At 42.1% G+C, this 17,835-nt stretch overlaps 1 protein-coding gene across 1 annotated transcript in view; it reads left to right on the top strand.

Annotated features, from left to right (window-relative positions):
• The window catches only part of TRABD2B (TraB domain containing 2B), a 257,477-nt gene that overhangs the window by 148,747 nt on the left and 90,895 nt on the right, over nt 1-17,835 (top strand). Inside the window, exon 4 of the mRNA XM_042820189.1 lies at nt 4,576-4,750. Within this exon, the coding sequence (XP_042676123.1) occupies nt 4,576-4,750 (175 nt within the window). The remainder of the gene's footprint in view (nt 1-4,575; nt 4,751-17,835) is intronic.

Below are 17,835 nucleotides of genomic sequence, written 5' to 3'. Positions count from 1 at the left end.
AGTGTTAACCAAGGTTGGTGGTGCTAATATATGATGTGTCCAAAAAATTACTTTTAGATTGATATTCACAGCTCTGGCATTTTGCCTTTGCCCTGAAAATTTGTACAAATATTAAAAAATTAATAAACAAGAAAATATCTTAAATATCCTTCAGTGTTTATGAAGTTTCAGCTGACCTTTGCAGTACGCCCTAACTATGATAAAAAAAAAAACTCTGCACTGGTATGTTTTTCTTTTCTCTTTTTTTTTTCCTTTCCTTTTTTTTTTTCTTCCCTCTTTCCCTCTTTCTGTAGACAAAACTGACAGCGTAATGTGGGTCCTGTGATATGGCCAATGTGTTTTTTTTCTAAGGTGAAGTGTGGAGTTAGCTCTTTCTTATGCTGCAGAATCCCAGTCTCCTTCCACAAAGTATCAGTGGGAAGAGAGGTTACTGCTAAGCATCATCTTTGACTTTGGATCTTCCTTGGGGTCTCATCTACAAGATTCAGCCAGTGCCTTCTACATAACATCTGTTCTCAAGTCAGAGGGTCTTGCTGTCCCCATTTTACAGATGGGATTCTGAGAGACAGGAGGAATAATGCCAAATGCTTCAAAGATATTTAGTGCATGTTAAGTGCCGAGTTTCCTTTGAAGGCCTAAACCCAAATGACAAGCTTGTGATCATGCAAAAGATTTGTATCGCCCGTGAGAACAGAACAGTTTTTTCAGGGTGGTGTCATAACCACTCCACAACCCTTCCTCTTTCTTCTTCCTGAAGCTCCTACTGACTTCAAAAGTGAAGAATTATGGCCCACATCCCACAGCACTGTGAGCTTGGAACGTGTGTAGAGCTTTACCCACACATATATTCCGTCAAGGATGCTGACTCACATGAAATTACACAGACCAGGGGGACGGGTGGTTTTGGGTCTTGACTTTGTTTAGTTCTTGTGTCCTCTCACTTCAAAAACTTGACAAAGAAATGCAGAGTATACCTGAAGATACCAAGAGTGGTACCTAATGACTGGATTCAGAGTCCAGCTATACTTAACTGTAGTAACCATAGAGCCAGGTAAATATGAATAGAAAAAAGGCAGAGTTACAGCTGATTCAATCAAACAGATTGTTCTTTCTTTTAAATACCTGTGCATGAAATATATTACTGAGTTTTCATGGGAAATATGGGTGTATGTACATTACATGAATTGGTTTCTCAAAAAAACAGCATTGTTCTCAAAAAACATCTTCTTGTGGAGACTGTACACAAAACCTGTTCTTATCTCTCTTAATGTGCATCCACTGGAAAGGAAGCAAAACCCAGTTGATGTGTGATTGTTTGCTGACCCCATTACTGCTTTCTTAGTGAGCAGCAAAATAAGAAGCAAGGATTTTCAACACTCCCATCATGCATCCTGTGATGCATTTGAATACTAATAGCAATAGACAGCTACTATCACAGAGGTGGTTGGTGTGCTGCCCCTTGGCACAGCACGTTTCATCCCTCACTCAGTTTGAAATAACAAATGCCAATATTTTGGCATTGACAAATGACAATATTATAAATAAAAAATTACGTTTTACACTGAATCAAAACAAAAATATTTGATGAAATGGACTAAGAAAGAAACATCCCTTGGCATGTTCTTTAGCCCATCCTTTCAATACAACAGCTTTTCTTTTTTCCCCCCTCCAAAAAAAAAAAAAAAACAACCCATTTAATCCCAACTGTGGTTAACAGCTTCCTAATTGCATGCAACTGTTTCTTGACTTCCTGATCCCTGTCTGGTAGTTAGGAATCCAAAGGGTTTCTTAAATCAACAGGAGCAGCTGCCTCCTTGAAGCCACGCATGGTGTATGTCACCGACCATGGAAAGGAGCTGGGATACAGGGAGGAGCAGCGCTGATTAATGGGGCCAGTGTCGTAGCTCAGAGTGTGGTTGCACTACTGTGTACGGCTGTACTTACTTCCATCATTTATCTTCCAGCCTCTGCCACACACACACACGCAAACATACACACACGCTGTATTTTTTGCAAGTGATTGAGCAGTCATTAGAAACACAGGAATGCACAAGGTGCAGAGGGATCTGTAGCTGGTGATGTGCCTATAAGGGTAATGCCTCCTTTCATCTCGTTCTTTGGACAAGTATGAGAAACGCTGACAAAATCCAGTCCTTGGTCTGAAATTTATCTCTCTGTCCTTAGCAAACTCTTTCCCACAGAGGGAAAAGAGAGGGGGAAAAAAAAAAAAAAAAGAAAAAAAGGTGAGGAAATGGCTGCATTTTGTGGATTCTGTTTTAGGTTTGGTAAAGAGGGGAAACAAATTGTGAATTGAGTGTGGATGTAGGACTGCAAGTGATGGAGCTGCGTGAGCCAAAGGAGGGTGCTTGGCTTCTTGGCAAAGACCCTTGTGGTCAAGGTCTGAACAAAACCTCCTGCAGTGCAATGGAGATGTCCCCTAAATGGGCTGCTCAAAGCCATTCTGTCCATGAGCACTGCTGCTCCTGCCTTGGGTAGGAGCAGGTTGTTCTCATAAGTTGTACAGTGCTTTCCCTGAAGCATTGCATGTGTTGTTATTCCTATCTCACTGCTTTGTACCAGGAATGGATGCTCCTACATCTTTCACTATTGCAGCCAGCAGTATTTTACCCCTCCAGTGCCAGCAGGCTGCTCCTGGTCCCTGGAAGACAAAAGCAGCTGAAGGCGGCTTCCTTGTTTAGTGACAGGAAACTGGTGTCTCCAGTAGGTCTGGCCTAATGGGGCTGTTATTATTTGCTGAGTGTTCACAAAGGGCTAAAATGAGAACAAGGTACAAAGCACTCTCTTGCTCTGAGGACTCTGCAAGACACGTTGAAGAAGCCAAGCCAGCCTGGAAAGCCTGGTAGGAGGAGTGACTTAGGGAAATATACCCCAATCTTAAAGAGCAACATGCTGGGGGAAGTGTGGTGATTTGGCAAAACAGATTGCATTTGGAAAATCCACATGGACCATGCAGCCCAACAGGCTAGTGCAGTTATGGTGTGCTGTCATTATCTCTGCCCATATGGGAGCATCATGAGATGCTGTGCCCGTTTCTGGCTCACCCAGCAGGTACAGCCTTTGGTGCAAACCCACAGCAAGGCTTCAGTCTGTCCTTCTGAATAGCTCATGGTGAGAATCCTCAGCTGCCCTGTGCTCCCAGCACATCTGAGGCTGCAGTGGAAAAGCCTTAAGGAGAGCCACTGGAAAGATGAAAGTGAGTTCTCTCGCTAAGACTTGCTGAAAACTTTTAGAGAGACAATATGAGTGAGGAATGTGGGAAGAGGCAGAAACTGCTGTGGTAAAATCATATAGTTAAGTGGGAGGGTAAGAGGTGAGCTGAAAAAAAGATGACTAAAAGCAAGTTTTAAGAAAATGAGTTCAGGAATCTGGTATAGTGGAAAATCAGAGGAAGAATTAAAGCAACAGCGCTGCTGCATCAAGTATTTCATCATGCTGCTTGAAGGATGTTCCCCTCATGGGCTGTGCATGCAATACCATTACCGCTGACTCAGATTAATGCTGGAAATCCTGGCAGCTTTACTTTTACCTGGGGACTGGGAAATCTGAATTTGGGTTTTGCAGCTTAAGCAGCCTTCCAGTGGCAAGGCAGAGGAAATCACCCAAGGTGAGGGGTCCTGTGAGCAGTCATCAAGCACTGCCCACTGTAACATGCTGCAGGCTCCTGCATCAAAACAGCTCACCTGTTCTAGTAATCAAAGACTTGTGGCATGGCTGCCCCTTACAGCTTCAGTCTTAGTTTTTTCATAGGCTTGCTCCCCTTACTGCAAAAATCCTAACTATCCTTTGGGTTTTCACCATCCTTCTTTGTGCATGAACATCACTCCTTCCAAAAAAAAGGGACTGACGGAGCAGCAGGTATGGAATTCCCTTTTTCTGCCCCAAAATATCAGGAATATTTCAGGGATTTTACGTTGTGGAGTTCATGTTCTTCTCTAGTGAGATCTAAAGCTGAGAAAAAGGTAAGGAGTTTTATCCTGTTTACATCTTCCTGGTTTTGGATTTGCTGACCTTTCTTAGTTGTTTAACTGTTTGGATTGTTAAGAAGCAGCATATACAAGCCAAATCTTGCAGTCCTTACTCAAGGTCATGACCACCTTGGTTGAGAATGCATTGCAGGGCTTGTTCAGGCATGAATCAGCCAATAAACAAGATTGGACATGCAGAGAAGAGGTTCTGGTAAATTGCTCAGGTGTGGCACCTAAAAACTCAGGTTACTTAAGGAACAGAGTAAAATCAAAATGCTCTGTTTAGTAAAAGTTGTAGTCTGCTGTACCCTTCCCAGCTACAGCCAGGTGCCAGTTACACTAAATAAAGCATGTGTTGGCCAGGTTTTTGTTTGTTGGGTGATTTGTTTCTTTTCTTTGTAGAATTAAAGATTATAGAACAAGCCCACGGTACTGTGGTGAGTTTTTTCAGTGATGCACAGGTGGTTTAAGTAAGACTGGATTACAACCTCCAACGTTTCTGAGATTACTGAACTGTTCACAGCTGTCCTTTTAATGAGCCCATTAGAGCCAGGTGCCGCCAGCTGAGCCTCAGTTCTCTCCATTGCAGGTCCCAAACTTCATCAACACTACACTTCCACCCCACGAGCAAGTAACAGCCCAGGAGATAGACAGCTACTTCAGGCAGGAGCTCATCTACAAGAGGAACGAGAGAATGGGCAAGAGAGTGATGGCGCTTTTGCGGGAGAACACAGATAAGAGCTTCTTCTTTGCCTTCGGAGCAGGTATGGTGTGAAGTGCTCTTTTATTTGGATGTTCTGGTTGGAAGTAAAATGATTTGAATGCTTTGAGATTCTCTTTCTGGTGTTGTAGGGAGCTTTTTCTAGGGGATTTATCCTTAAAGCAGGAAGGTTTTTGTCTGCGTAAACCTGCTGAGTAGGAAATGAATCTTGTTCAGACAGGTTGTGATTTGACTGCTCCTGAGCTTTTCATTGGGTTGTCCTGGTAGAAACGTGAAGCTGTTAACATTTCTCACACCACTGCATTCATTCCCTTTCCCAATGAAACTCTTCATTTCTCTTGTTATGTTTGTGGTTGTGTTTGTGGCAGCGAGTATAGGATGTACTTGAAGGATCTTTGAATTTGGAAGAGTGGGTGAGGCTATGGGAACACAAGTCTTGCCATGGTAGGGACTTGTCTGTGGGCTGGGAATCCTGCCCTGGGGTTTCAGACCTTGGGACTAATGTGCATTTTCTACATGGGTGATTTTGCTGCCTTGGTGGTGCATTTCTCTCAACTGGATGTCTCTGGACCTTGTGCAAGTGTGTGAGTTATATGTGTAGCTAAATACCACTATTTCTAAATCATTAAGGACCATCTGATGTGTCCTTCTGCATGTTCTAACTTTCTCCCTGTAGTCTGCAGAACAAAGATGTGTGTAGCACTTCTGCAACAGCATGTGCAGCTGTCCTTTCTCTGTTAATTATTTTAGCTCTGTAACAAAGTTAATGTTTCTGTGGTATAAGAGCATAAACAATAACTGCTCAGGCCCCTTTTCAGCTGAATGCTAAGGAGCAGCTTTAGTGGTTTTACAGGCTGCCCCGACTTCAAGGCAATTTGAGATTTCTGTGCTGAGAACTGATCTGTCTTCCTTCTTTTGCTAACCATTTCTCATCTTTGACAGAACTTTGCTTCTTGTCCCATGGCTCTCACTATGAAGTTTGGCAATGACTTGCCTTTCACTACACACTTTGGTGGGAATTTTGATTAAAGGCTGCAGGATTTAATACAGATAGATGCATCTTTATGTATTTATTCTTTGAGCGTATCCAGACTGCATTTTCCCAAGCCTATTTTATCTCAGGCTTTCTTCATACTTGGTTTGAGGAGTTTTGCTCAATTTTATTTTACTTTTTACAGTAGAAAAACACATCACTGTGGCTCATAGTTGGATAGGGATTAATAATAATAAAAAAAATTTTGTCTAAATCATGGAGCTAGGATTATCAGAGATTACAGAATGTGGTGGCTCTAATATAATTCCCAGTTCAGGAAGCCCCTAGCAGAAGGTTACTGAAGCCTGGAGGATAGATGGCACTGTTGCCTTCTTACCCCCCTCTGTGCTTACATCTGCTGCAGACTTTGGCTTACAGCAGGATCTTAGAGTGGAAAGATTCTAACCCCTGCAGCTATTTGTGTGTACTGGTAACAGAAATGCAATTAAATGGGTACTCATTATAGATGGCTCTCCTTACAAAGCTATTGCTATGGATGGGTGGTTTGGGCTTTCACCCCCTCACCTGTAGCTGAGTGCATCTACTCAGGGCACCTGAGCAGCTTCAGGTGTGAAAGCTGCTTTGTAAAAATCAAGGCCCATTTCTTCTTTTGCTGCCCAATTTTGGCTTTGTTGTGGAAGCCTTTGTCACTGGACGGTTCCTTTCTGCCAGCTCTGACTCTAACAGGACAGGGCAGATGCAGGCCGCAGGATTTACTGAAAACCAGAGCAGGATTGATGCTGAGGAAAGCTTTTTGTTTTGGGTGCTTTGTTCTAGCATCCCTTTGCTCTTCCTTGCTGAAGCCCTCCATCCCTGCAGGCCATTCTCACACAATTAATTCCTTCTTTCTTCTCTGGGTTATTATTATTATTTTTTCCTTTATACAGCAAGAACTGAGAGTACTGCTGCATCGTGGGCAGCGTGGCCATCATGGCCATCAACAGCCTGGCCATCATGCAGGGCCTCGGGTTGAGGGAGCAGTGGGTGGGGGACGGGGACATGTTGGAACATCCAAGTGAGTTGAGATTAGACCAATTTTTAGAAACACAAAGAGAAATGGACCGTTTTTATTTTGTTGAAAAGTTTTTTTGTTCCATTGAGAAATACTAAAACAGAAGTCCTAATTCTAAATTAAGCTTTTTCAGTATTTTTTTTTTTTTAAATAAGAAATAGACCTCAACAAATTCCCACTCCTGCCTTCCTGTGGCATTACTCACACATTAAATTCATTGGAACTGCTCAAACTTCCAATGTATTTCTTTATAAAACACATAAATGAAAATGGCCATTTATTCTTTCAATTTTCATTTCTTCATCCCCTCCAAGAAAAATACAGGATTTGGGTAAAATGGGGCACAACTCTAGCTCCTTCCTATACACTTCATTCTTTTCCTGCCAGGGCTTACCGTATTCAGGCTTAATGTGGAAATCTTGCCATGCTTGTATTCACACTAACTATACTCTAGCAGAGAAACCCCATTTATTGTTGGTGTGGTTAAATGATATTTTTCAGGTAACAGCCCTGTTAATCTTTCTCTCTGAATGAATAGAAGCAGTTAAATAGAGTACTTGAATAAAACAAAAGATTTTGTTCTTGTTCTTTGTTTTGAAAATCCATCATGTACTGTTAGGTGTTATTGATCCATAGTAACAGTGAAGAGCTTCAGCTCTGACATATCCATGTGATTAATAAAGGCCCATTTACAGTCAAGAAACAGAGATGTAGCCAAGAGCACACGGGCTGTTAAAAAGAGTTAATATTTTGGCAACTAAGACTATACACATGAAGTCAATGTTTAAGAAAAAAATCACTCTGGTTTATTTCATTTTTATGGGCAAATAATTTTCAAGTAACACATATGATAACAGATGGATAAATTTATGTCTGCAGTTAATTTGAAGGATAATTTCCTTAGGATGTTTTACTTAGTTGCATTTCTTTCTTTCTTTTATGAGAGCTGTCAGTTTAGTTACTCAGGGCTTGATTTACTGCTTCAGAAATTCAGATGCTCCTTCAGTTCAAGCCTATTAGCAGCCAAGTCGGTAGGCTTTAGAATGGTTTTTCTGGTTAATTAAAATTTAAAAGAAAAGTTATTTTTTTCTGTGGTGAAACATAAGCACCATAGTGTCTCTCGCAACAGGATGCGAATGGAGCCATCTACGGGGCTCAGTGCTACAGTGGAGGGAAGGATGCATTCTTCCAGCTGTGGGCAGCTCCTCCATCTGCAGTGCAGTGAAACGACATGGCCATGTGGGTGACCACGGCTCCCAGTGAAGTCGTGTGTTTTGCCAGGGCTCACCACCTGATACAGCTGGGCCTCTGTAGTTCAGCTATAGGCATAGGTGGCTGAGATTAGGTTGAAATTCCTGGGATGCTCTGTAGTAGAAGTCTGCATGCTGCCATTAAAACAGAATAGTCCTGCTGGGCAGGGTCTGATTCTCTTTTTGTTCCTACTGCAGGATGATTCTTATTTCTCTGTTCAGAAAGGGTGCATTTCTTCCCTGTTCTGCTGAGATTTTTCTCAGTCAGCATCATCAGTAATGACTCAGGTTGTCGTAAACTAAAGTGTTAATAATAATGCTACATACAGCATTTGCAGAAGGCTTTGGAGACTCTCTGGTCAGAATGTTAAATGGTATCTGGGACTTGGAAGCAATTTGCAAGTGCTGTGGCTGTGTTTTCACATGCTGGTAAATGCCAATTCTTTCTAAAGGGTGTGATAGCACAGAGAGAATACAGAACCTGTTCGTAGTCCTCTGCTCCAGCTTTCTCAGAGAGGATTTCCAATGGGAATTTCATCACATCTCATTGTGGTTATAGAAGATAACAAAGGCAGAAACATTCACCCATCACTTTCTATAGTTGAGAGTGACAGATATTTCCAAGATGGCTGAGGTCATATTTGGTCTGATTCACCACTGAAATGTGCTTAATTTTCTCCGTAAACAGTAGAGAATCTGTGAAGACAGCTACTGGTGATGTAACTGTCTTGAATGTTTACCTTTTTGTTTATTTATTTATTTATTTAAAGATGGAGGCCATAACTGAGATGGAAGATGGCTGTTGAATTTGGATGGGAGGAAAGATGGCAGGAGGTGGGAGCCTTTGTTACTGGAAACCATAGTTGCCTTCCGCAGTTTGGGAAGGGAAACAAAGCCATAGATACTACACACAGCTTGAACATGAACCACTGAGAGGGCCTTTGTGAAAGCTATTAGCACCTGCCACGAGATCTGGCATCCAGGTTCACATATGATACTTGAAAGTGTTTTTTCAGAGAGGAAATGCCTTGAGGCTGAGATCCAACTGCATGCTGAGGACTGGGGATTTACAGATGTTGAATATGCAAATGGCTGTTTTGCACTCCCCGCTAGTGCAGTATTGTGTACAGACTGGGCTCAAGGTTACACCCACTGTTTTGCCATTTGGGAACGAACAGCCTCACATCAGAAGTACGGTCCTCCTCCTTCCACAAGTTATGCAGCTCTTTGCCATTTCTATTCTTCCTCTTGGATCCTCAGCAGAATGGAGGAGGAGGGAGGGGGAAAAAAAAAAAAAAAAATAGCACACTTGTGGGCTGGGATATAAAGAGACTTTCTCCCCAGGGTGAGACATCCTGGTCCAGCACTGATTAATGGTGCTGCTGACATCACTGATGCAGTTCTCCGGTTGTCTCAGCAGACCAAGAAGTTGGTGACCGGGAGATTGAATTTGGCAAGCCTACAAAAAAAGAAGAAAAGGGTGAATTAACGGTTTGCAGATGCTAGAATTCCCTCCACTTGTGTTTATTGGGGCATCAAGATACCTATGGTGATGTTGGTCTGTTTTTTGTGTATGGACTTCTATAGATTTCAAGGTAAAGAATCGCTTTGCTTTTAAAAATATTCTCGCATGCTAACTTTGACCAAACCCATGTAATTGAATTTTTTGAAAGTCTGCATTGAACAGGCAGGGTCTGATTCTCTTTTCAGACACTCGGTTGTAAATCAGGAGTTGCTCCACTGGGGAATAGCTTGTTCCAAGTGCAAATCCAGCCTGTAGCCTTTTAAAAAAAGCCCAGCGGAACTTTATGTACGTTGATCTTGTATCATATGGAGGTTTGGAAGCCTCTGAATGTTTTCTTTTCACCTGAAGCTTAAGTCAGCACAGAAAGAGCCTGAACTGGAGAAGCCAAAATAAGCCTGACTCCACTACCTTATTGTGAAAGGGGAAGTGCCATTGTGAAGGCTGATTCCTGTATTTCTGATCTGACAAACTCCTGTTGTATACCAAGATGTTACTCATAAAAAACACAGAACTGCATTTGCAGTGGTGGGAGCTGTCTTGAGGCTGCTCTCACGTGTACCAAGAAAGTTAAGAGACAAAGCAAGTGAAAGAAAGATTCACGTGCTCTTAGCTTAGGTGTTACAGCCTAAACTACTAAGGGAAGCTGGGCAAGCCCTGCACTCCCTCTGGTCCAATGGAGGCCTTGTTGTGCTCGTCAGGGAGTCCTTCCTGGCCACTCATCATTGCTGCACTGAGGTGGGTTTCAGCTCAAAGTCCTAACCTTCAAATTTGCCTGCAGACAGTAGGATTTTTATTTAAAGAAATGCATACGTTAATGTCAGCTCTTCTGGGTCGCTGACGTTTTCATATCATATTTATTATTACATCTATGCCAAGTTCTACTGTGCAAGTCTAATTTTGCCTGCCTCTTGTCAAAGAAAAGAAAGCTATATTGGCCCCTGCTGTCCTAAAATATAGAGATTTTGGCTATACCCTGTGTTCCTCCTCAGAATTTGAAATGTAAAAATGTAGATGTAATTCAGGAAACTCTCTTTGTGAAACTGCAAATAATCATGAAGATTTACACCCAGACTTACACACACTGCTGAACCAGAATGGACTTAAACTTGGGGTGAAATGTGCTGGGGGTTAGAGGGAAGAACATGCAAGAACTTGCAGTAAATCTGCAGGCCACCCTGTAAGCTCTCAGGAGATCAGCAGAGGTCCCATATAACGAGATTTCATAACAGGAGTGTTGAAACCAAAATATGGATGCCAGACAATTCATCACTTTCCATCCCAAAACCGTCTCCTCAGAAAACTCCCAACCAGATCTAACAGTGTTGTTTGCAAGAAGACCTTAAAGAGGCTATATGGAGAACCCCAAATTGGCAGTGTTCCTCTACCGCTGAGATTTCTGGGGATGCTAGTGTGAAAATGCAGACAGGATACAGATTGCAAAATGTCCAAGGATCTCAACTCAGCTGGGATAAATTTGTGCTTCTTGCAGTGATTAAGATGTTACTGCGCTCAAATGTAATGCCAGCTATGTGGTTTGTCCCAGAGCAGAAGGAAATCTGGCTTCTCAACTGTGCTTAAATCTAGAACCCGACATGTTAGCACAAATCCCTCATAGTGATTCACGTGGGATCATCTTTCTTGCTTCTGCACCTCCTGCCTGGGTGTGTACCTCCCACGGTGGAGCAGGGAATCCCCAGGAACTCTCGTGGCTGTATCCCTGCAGCTCTTCTGTCAGAGCATCGGATGGCTGGAGAAGGAGCTGAGAAAGGAATTGGACAGAGTGAGGAACCAGCTTCTACTGTTTGTGCTGTTGGGATTCTGCAGGTTCAAGGTGCTTCATGCTCGTTTTAAGGGCAAGGTACAGGAGGACTGTGCAAGGACGAAGGATCGGTGATTTTGATGGATTGCAAAGACAGGGCACAGTTGTTGGCTAGAGATGTTCTGCAAAAGATACAAAAGTGAAAGCCTTAAAAAGCCTAGTTGTAAATTATGGGGATTTCTTGAGAATTTTTACTGGTATGGAAACTGGGACTGGAAATCTCATTAAACTGGGTGTTCTTGGATTCCAGGATTTCTTGGTCGTGGTTGTGCCAGGAATACCATCAGAGCAAACTTGCTGAGAAAGGATCTGATCCCAAATCCATAAATCCTTTCTCAGTGAATTAATGGTAGCTCTGCAGCTGACAGCAAGGTGACAGGCGTATGCACCTGGATGAGACAACGTTTATTTGTCATTCCAGTCCTTTAATCTAGGCTGTTACTTTCACATTACTGGAAAATATAAATGCCCTCCCTCTTTATAAGCCTATTAAATCCCTTTTCCATTGTAGTTTTTTTCTGGTAGATCACAAGAGACGTGTCAAGAGAAAGAAAATGTGTGCAGTATACCTCTGCCCAAAATAAATATTTAAGTATCAGAAATGTAAAGGGAAGATAGAGTTACTCAGAGAGGCAGAAGGGAAATAATTAGGGCTCTAGCCAGCACGAAGAGATGTCATAAACTTTAGTTATTCAAAACACAAACTCTGCCACTGTTTGCCCATTTTAAAGCAGCATGGAGAAGGCATCAAGGATCTGTTGGACAAAATTGCTTTGGTGGCAACTAAAGTGGGCTGAAGCCCAAGTCCAATAGCTGAGCTGCCATCTGAAATAGAAAGAAGGTTGGTTTTGTGCTCAAATCTCGGATTCCTTTCTGCTCTTTGCTAGAGAGCTAATGAAACATCAGACTACTCCAGACTGATGGGGAGTGAGGAGCAGCTCCAATCTATGGAAAACGTTGATGCTTTTAAAAAAGATTAATAATAAAACTTGAAAATACAAATGGTCTTAGTGAGAGCAGGTAATACTGGTACGCTTGCACCATAGTGGTTTTGGTAGAAGCTCTGGAGCTGTGGCTGTTGCAAGTCCACGGGTGACTGGCTTGGATGTAGCCCTGGAGTTCTTGCTCTTGGCAAACCAATTTTCTAGGTCTGTGAGCTAGAAAATGATAAAAAACGTCTTCAGAGCTACCAGGCTTTACTCCTGTGTACTTCCAGAGAGGCAGTGAGAATGAGGAGTCAGTTGAATAACCAAAAATCCATATGAATGTGTCTTGGATCTTCTTCTGTTTCTCTGGAGATATTCACTGAGACTTTGGAAGTACTTTGATAAATTTTTATTCACCATCCAAGGACCATTCTGCCAGAAAACTTGCAAACACACTTTAATCTAAATGCTAATGCTTTGGTGGGGCACAGCTGTGGCTCCAACCCTTTGCAGAAGTGAAATCTCCACCATTTTCCAGGAACAATGTTGCAAGACTTAAACTTACGTGACATATCTAAAATACATAACATGAGTATTTTTAGTATAATTTGTACTTTATGATGGCAAATTCCTTAAATACTGAGGTTTGCAAACTTAGAAAAATTGTATTTATACACAGAGGGTAGCTGGAGTGGAGACTCGAATGCTATCACTGGGTTAACTCAGTATGAAATTCTGTACCAGTCCTCAATATTTTTACAGAATTCACATTCATTTTGCGTTTTTCCTTGAGGTGTTTGAGGTATAGTGAAACTGCTGTGAGGTTCTTATCACTTAGAAATCTGGTCTGGTTCCAGCTGAAAATTTTGCAGTGCCTCTCACTGGGAGGATTGGTTTAAAAGTAACAGAAATCTGCCAAAGAAATAAAGACTTCGCTATTGATATCAGTGCTATTTTTAATCTGGTTTCCTAAGGAAATGAGGCTTAAGCAATCATGGTGTTTGTGAGTGTATGCATGTAGGTGTGTGTGAATGTCTTTTACCCTTGTAAATTTTTAGTCGGTTGGCTGATGATAACACAACTTGCCAGATGGCTTAGAGTCTCTAAGATAATGTGTTCTTACACGCATCGTGAAAATTGGATAGAGGAAAAGGTAATCCATAGTGCTCATCCACTGAAAGAGCAAAACATGAGCTGAACTTTCATTACACCTCAGAAAATCCCCAAGGAAGAAGGAGATGAAATGCGTCTGTAGGTAGTGGAACTCTGTTGGTTCATCTGCATGCAGGAGGACGCCGAATGCAGCACATTAATCGGTCACGATGTGGTTTGAAGAGAGAAATGATGTTTAGAGAAAATAATTATCCGGAGTATCTCAGGATCTGTGTATTTTCTCTGGGCTGCGCTTTCATGAAGTGTTTGTTCTCTCAAGGCCAGAGCAATATTAGGTAGCAGATTTGTAAATGTGACCTAGGTATGGCTCCAGGACTCTATAAACCTAATGATTCGTGGGCGCTCAAACTGTGCAGCCTCACTACTGCTAATTGGTCAAATGTGCCCTCAACCATGCCCAAAAATGTTCTTGAGTAGGAAGGGGTGAAAAGAGCATCAGAAATCTTAGCAGTCCAAGAGGCAGCCTGGGGCAGCGTTCCTGTGTGCAGAGTTCAGGAACACTTGAAGGTTGTTCCCTTGAGACCTGAAATGGCTCATTGGCAATCGGGAGCAAATTTAAGAAACAAAGAAAGGATTAAACTGTGAATTGTAAAGCAAGCAGGCTTCCAGCCATAGGTAATCAGAGAGGTGGTTGTCGATTCGCATTTGGCAAAGGTGTGCAGTAAGCATGGTGATGGGGACAGTACTTGAAACCTTTCCAGAGCAAAATACGGATGTGTCAGGAAAGTTAATCCAGAGTTGGTTCTTAAACTATTTTTTTTTTAACTTGAGATTTTTGAAGACTGTCTACTATCTTTGTAACAGTGGTAATTGTTAGGGTGGGACGCTCCCTCTTGAACTATAGGTATCTGAAAATTCTTGGTGCATCTTCTTTGTAAGATCATCAGATTCCTTCCACCCGTGAATCTCTAGAGAACAAATCCTCCCACTTATCTCAGATACATATTTTGAGATGGAAGAAACTGCCCTCAAGAGACATCATTCCACTGGCTACGGAGGAAGCATAGAAAACTGACCTCCAGCAAATGCCTGACTTTCCCGTGGAGGGGATTAGTTGGACTCTGAGAGCAGGAGTCAAGAATTCAGTGTCCTGTCCTTACCTCTATCTGACCTTGAGCAAGCTGCTCTGTGTATTAAGACCTCCCAGAGTTATGATTTCTGTTGCTGCCAATGGAAGTGCCTTGTTCTTCTAAGCAGGCAGAAAGCTGACCCAGGAGTGGTTTGTGTTCTCTCTTGGAGAGCACCTTGGTACTCCAGGAGCAGAGAGAGCCTGCTGCCACCAGGAAAGCTCACCCAAGGCTGGGATCCTTGTTGTGGGAATGGGAGAGCTCTAATCCCATTGTAGCACCAAAGCAGTGCACAGTTTCCAAGTGTTATCACGTGATGTAATTGAAGCCCAGTGTTGGACAACCCTTTTGTTCACTCTTGGGATCATTTGTTACCCACAGCCCTCAGAGCAGACTTTCCATCTTCATTTGCACAGAAGAGAGGAACTCAAACACATGGAAAGGTAAAGCTTGTCCATCATTCCTCAGCAAGGAATGAAAGAAAGCTGCTCCTAGGGCAAGTGCTATCATTCATCTGACTGAAAGTGTTTCTTTTTTAAAACAAAAAAAAACAAAAAAAAAAAAAAAAAAAACCAAAAAAAAAAAACCAAAGCAACAAAAACCAGAGCCATGTTCTATCCATCAGTAGGGTTATCCCTCTTGTGAGGTACAAAGCAAGCAGCCAAAACCAAAAGAAAATGTTTTGACATACCATGTGTTCGGTCTTCACTGTTTGCTTAAAGCAGCAACCAGGCCAAATGAGTTAAGTGCTGCCAATGAGACACGATTCAGGCCTTGAGACCCTTCGCAGCTTTCTGACATGACTTGTCTTGCTGCGTGCAAGGCTTAGGGAGAGTGGAAATTGGAAGGTGTGTGGGTGGCTTTCTGCTTTGTTTTCTTTGGTATTATGAAGAGACGTACCAGATGGTGTCTCCTGTGGAGCCCACTCACCACGTCTGTAGCATTTATTCAGCATCTCCTTGCAACACCCGAATCTCAGAAGTTGTCTTTCTGAATTTACATGAGCAGTTCAATCATCTCCCACACAATAAAAGCTCCAGTGTTGGCCTGCTTGTAACTCCTGCGCTGGGCAGCGCTTCTGTCAGAAGGGAGCCTGTCCTTCCAGCATTTGTGTTTTTCTTTATACCTGCCAATCACACCCCTTGCCTTTGCCTAAAGTTTGTTGTCTTTGCAGTTGGTCACAGCGTGAGCTACCAAAAACCTCACTGAGCTTGACGGGGTATTCTGTTAGCCTAACCCTAACACACGATCCTGCACCTCCCCAGCACACAAAGGGCCTTTTCAGCGGCCCACCGCAGCTCAAAGATTTCATTTCACATGTTACAATTAATCTGTATTTATTGCCACTTATCTTAAATGGCTAACAATATCAAGAGTTTAAAAAGTGCTTTTAATGTCAAACCGGGTCAATTAAAACTCTACTTAAAATATTTGCAGAACTTCTACCCTGAAAATTGCCCCCTCGGTCTGCTGGTAAGCGCAATGTTTTAAACAAATACACGCAGCTTGAGGAGTCTGACATTTGGTAAGATTCCCCTTGATATTTTAGCAGAATCCAGCATCCATTTCCTTACTTCTGCCTTCTCTTGCTTTTTTTTCTTCTTCTTTTTATAACAGGGGAAAAAGGAATGCTTTTTTCGATAGTCAGAAATATTTGAAAGAGCTTTAATTGATTTTAAAATAAATAATAAAAATGAAATGGTCTCTTTTGGCCCTCAGAGTTTTGAGGCGGTTTGATGGATTGATCTTATCTCCTGGAATTTCATCCCCTTCCATGGACTGTAATTGCTTGTGTTTAAACCTGAGCTTTAAACCGTGGGTCAAAGATAATTATTTTTTTAAAACCCTTTCACTATTGTATGCTGGCACAGGAAATAAAGCAGTAGAGCAGTGAATATTATGAAGTAATGAAAGTACTCTTGTTACTAGTGTATGTTTGGTCTTGGTGAAGGCCAAAGATGCCTTTAACGTGAAGATGAAGAATGTTTTTCTCCTCCTTGAAGAGCCCCCAGTTCTGTCTCTTTTTTTAAAGCTCTGTTTATGGGGCAGCCTTATTAATTGATGTGAAATAAGAGCTGTTGTGCTGCCCATGTTAATTCTGAACTCTCTCATAGCGCAGCCATGGTTGCACCGTGTTAGGATGCTGATGTGCATCACACAGAGCACACCCAGGAGGCACCCATGGGTAGAGCTCAGTTGTCCTGCATGCTGTGGATTCACAGTGTGAGATCCCAGGCAAGGAAAATTAAATGCCTAAGCTGAAGGTCTGTCCATGTGGAGCCATTTAGGCTTTAAGCTCTGATCCTCGAACACTCGCACTTTTCCATGAGCAGTGACATTAATGAAGCTTGGTTTCCTATGGTTTTAGGTCATTTGCTTGGATTCCCAGTGGCCTAATAAAGTTTGAACTGTAACTGAGGCGTTTCTGTTAATTAGGGCATTTGTATTATCTTTATGGGTCTCTGATTTCCCTAATAAGGCTCACCCTGCAACTTTTTCTTCCATGGGAGAGATCAGCAAGTCTCTATCCAGTCATCTATTTTCATAAAATGCATAGGAAGGGACTGTCTTGGAGACAGTTTCTCTTCTGTCTAACAGATCTGAAATTTGCCTGTGGGTTCAGAATCCTTCAGGGGAGATCATAAAGTCAAAAGTCTATACACAAAGGGACAACAGAATCCCGTAAGCCTCATGTTCTTTGGAAACAAGGTTAAAATGAAATTGCCATATTTATGTAGTGTAAATACTGCACAACTTGAAGCCACCAAATGGTTTTGATCATTTCCTTAGTCACTTGTAGAGTATCTAATTAAACAAATCTGACTTTCCTAAGCAATTTAAGCCACATCTTGAATTCCTCTTGTGTAAGACAACATGAGAAAAATACTTCTTTGCTTCTTGCCTCCCATGAAAAGGGCATGATTATGTCATTTTGAGGAAAGCATTGTTCTTGGGGCTCTGTGTTCTATTGAATGCAAAGATATTGGCTTGGGGATGTGCTTTCATTGCTTGCTAGTTGTTGACTTTGTTATTCTTTTTGGTTTTAGTCTTAACTAAAGTATCAAGAAGCCAAATTATGCTGACTAATTGCATCCTAAGAGTGACAAAAAGCACAAAGTTAACAGCTTGCAAACAAGCCATAGGCTGAAGTCTGTTCACAGATTTTTTTTCTTAAATGCTTGCATGCAGGAGTTGTGCAAATTTCCTACAATTGCTGTCCTTGTCAGATTAGAGTTCTGTCAGCTTCTTTCAGATGTTGTGTTTGGAGCCTTACTGCACCTGATTAGTTTATGTTCTCTTTTGATCTGACAAACACACCTGTC

Source organism: Centrocercus urophasianus, unplaced genomic scaffold (assembly GCF_019232065.1).
Source record: "Centrocercus urophasianus isolate 14NV4802_14NV808 unplaced genomic scaffold, USGS_Curo_1.0 seq_18, whole genome shotgun sequence".
In the NCBI taxonomy this organism is placed as follows: domain Eukaryota; kingdom Metazoa; phylum Chordata; class Aves; order Galliformes; family Phasianidae; genus Centrocercus; species Centrocercus urophasianus.
The sequence above is the reverse complement of the archived record's forward strand: the minus strand, read 5'-3'. Positions and strand labels throughout refer to the sequence as shown.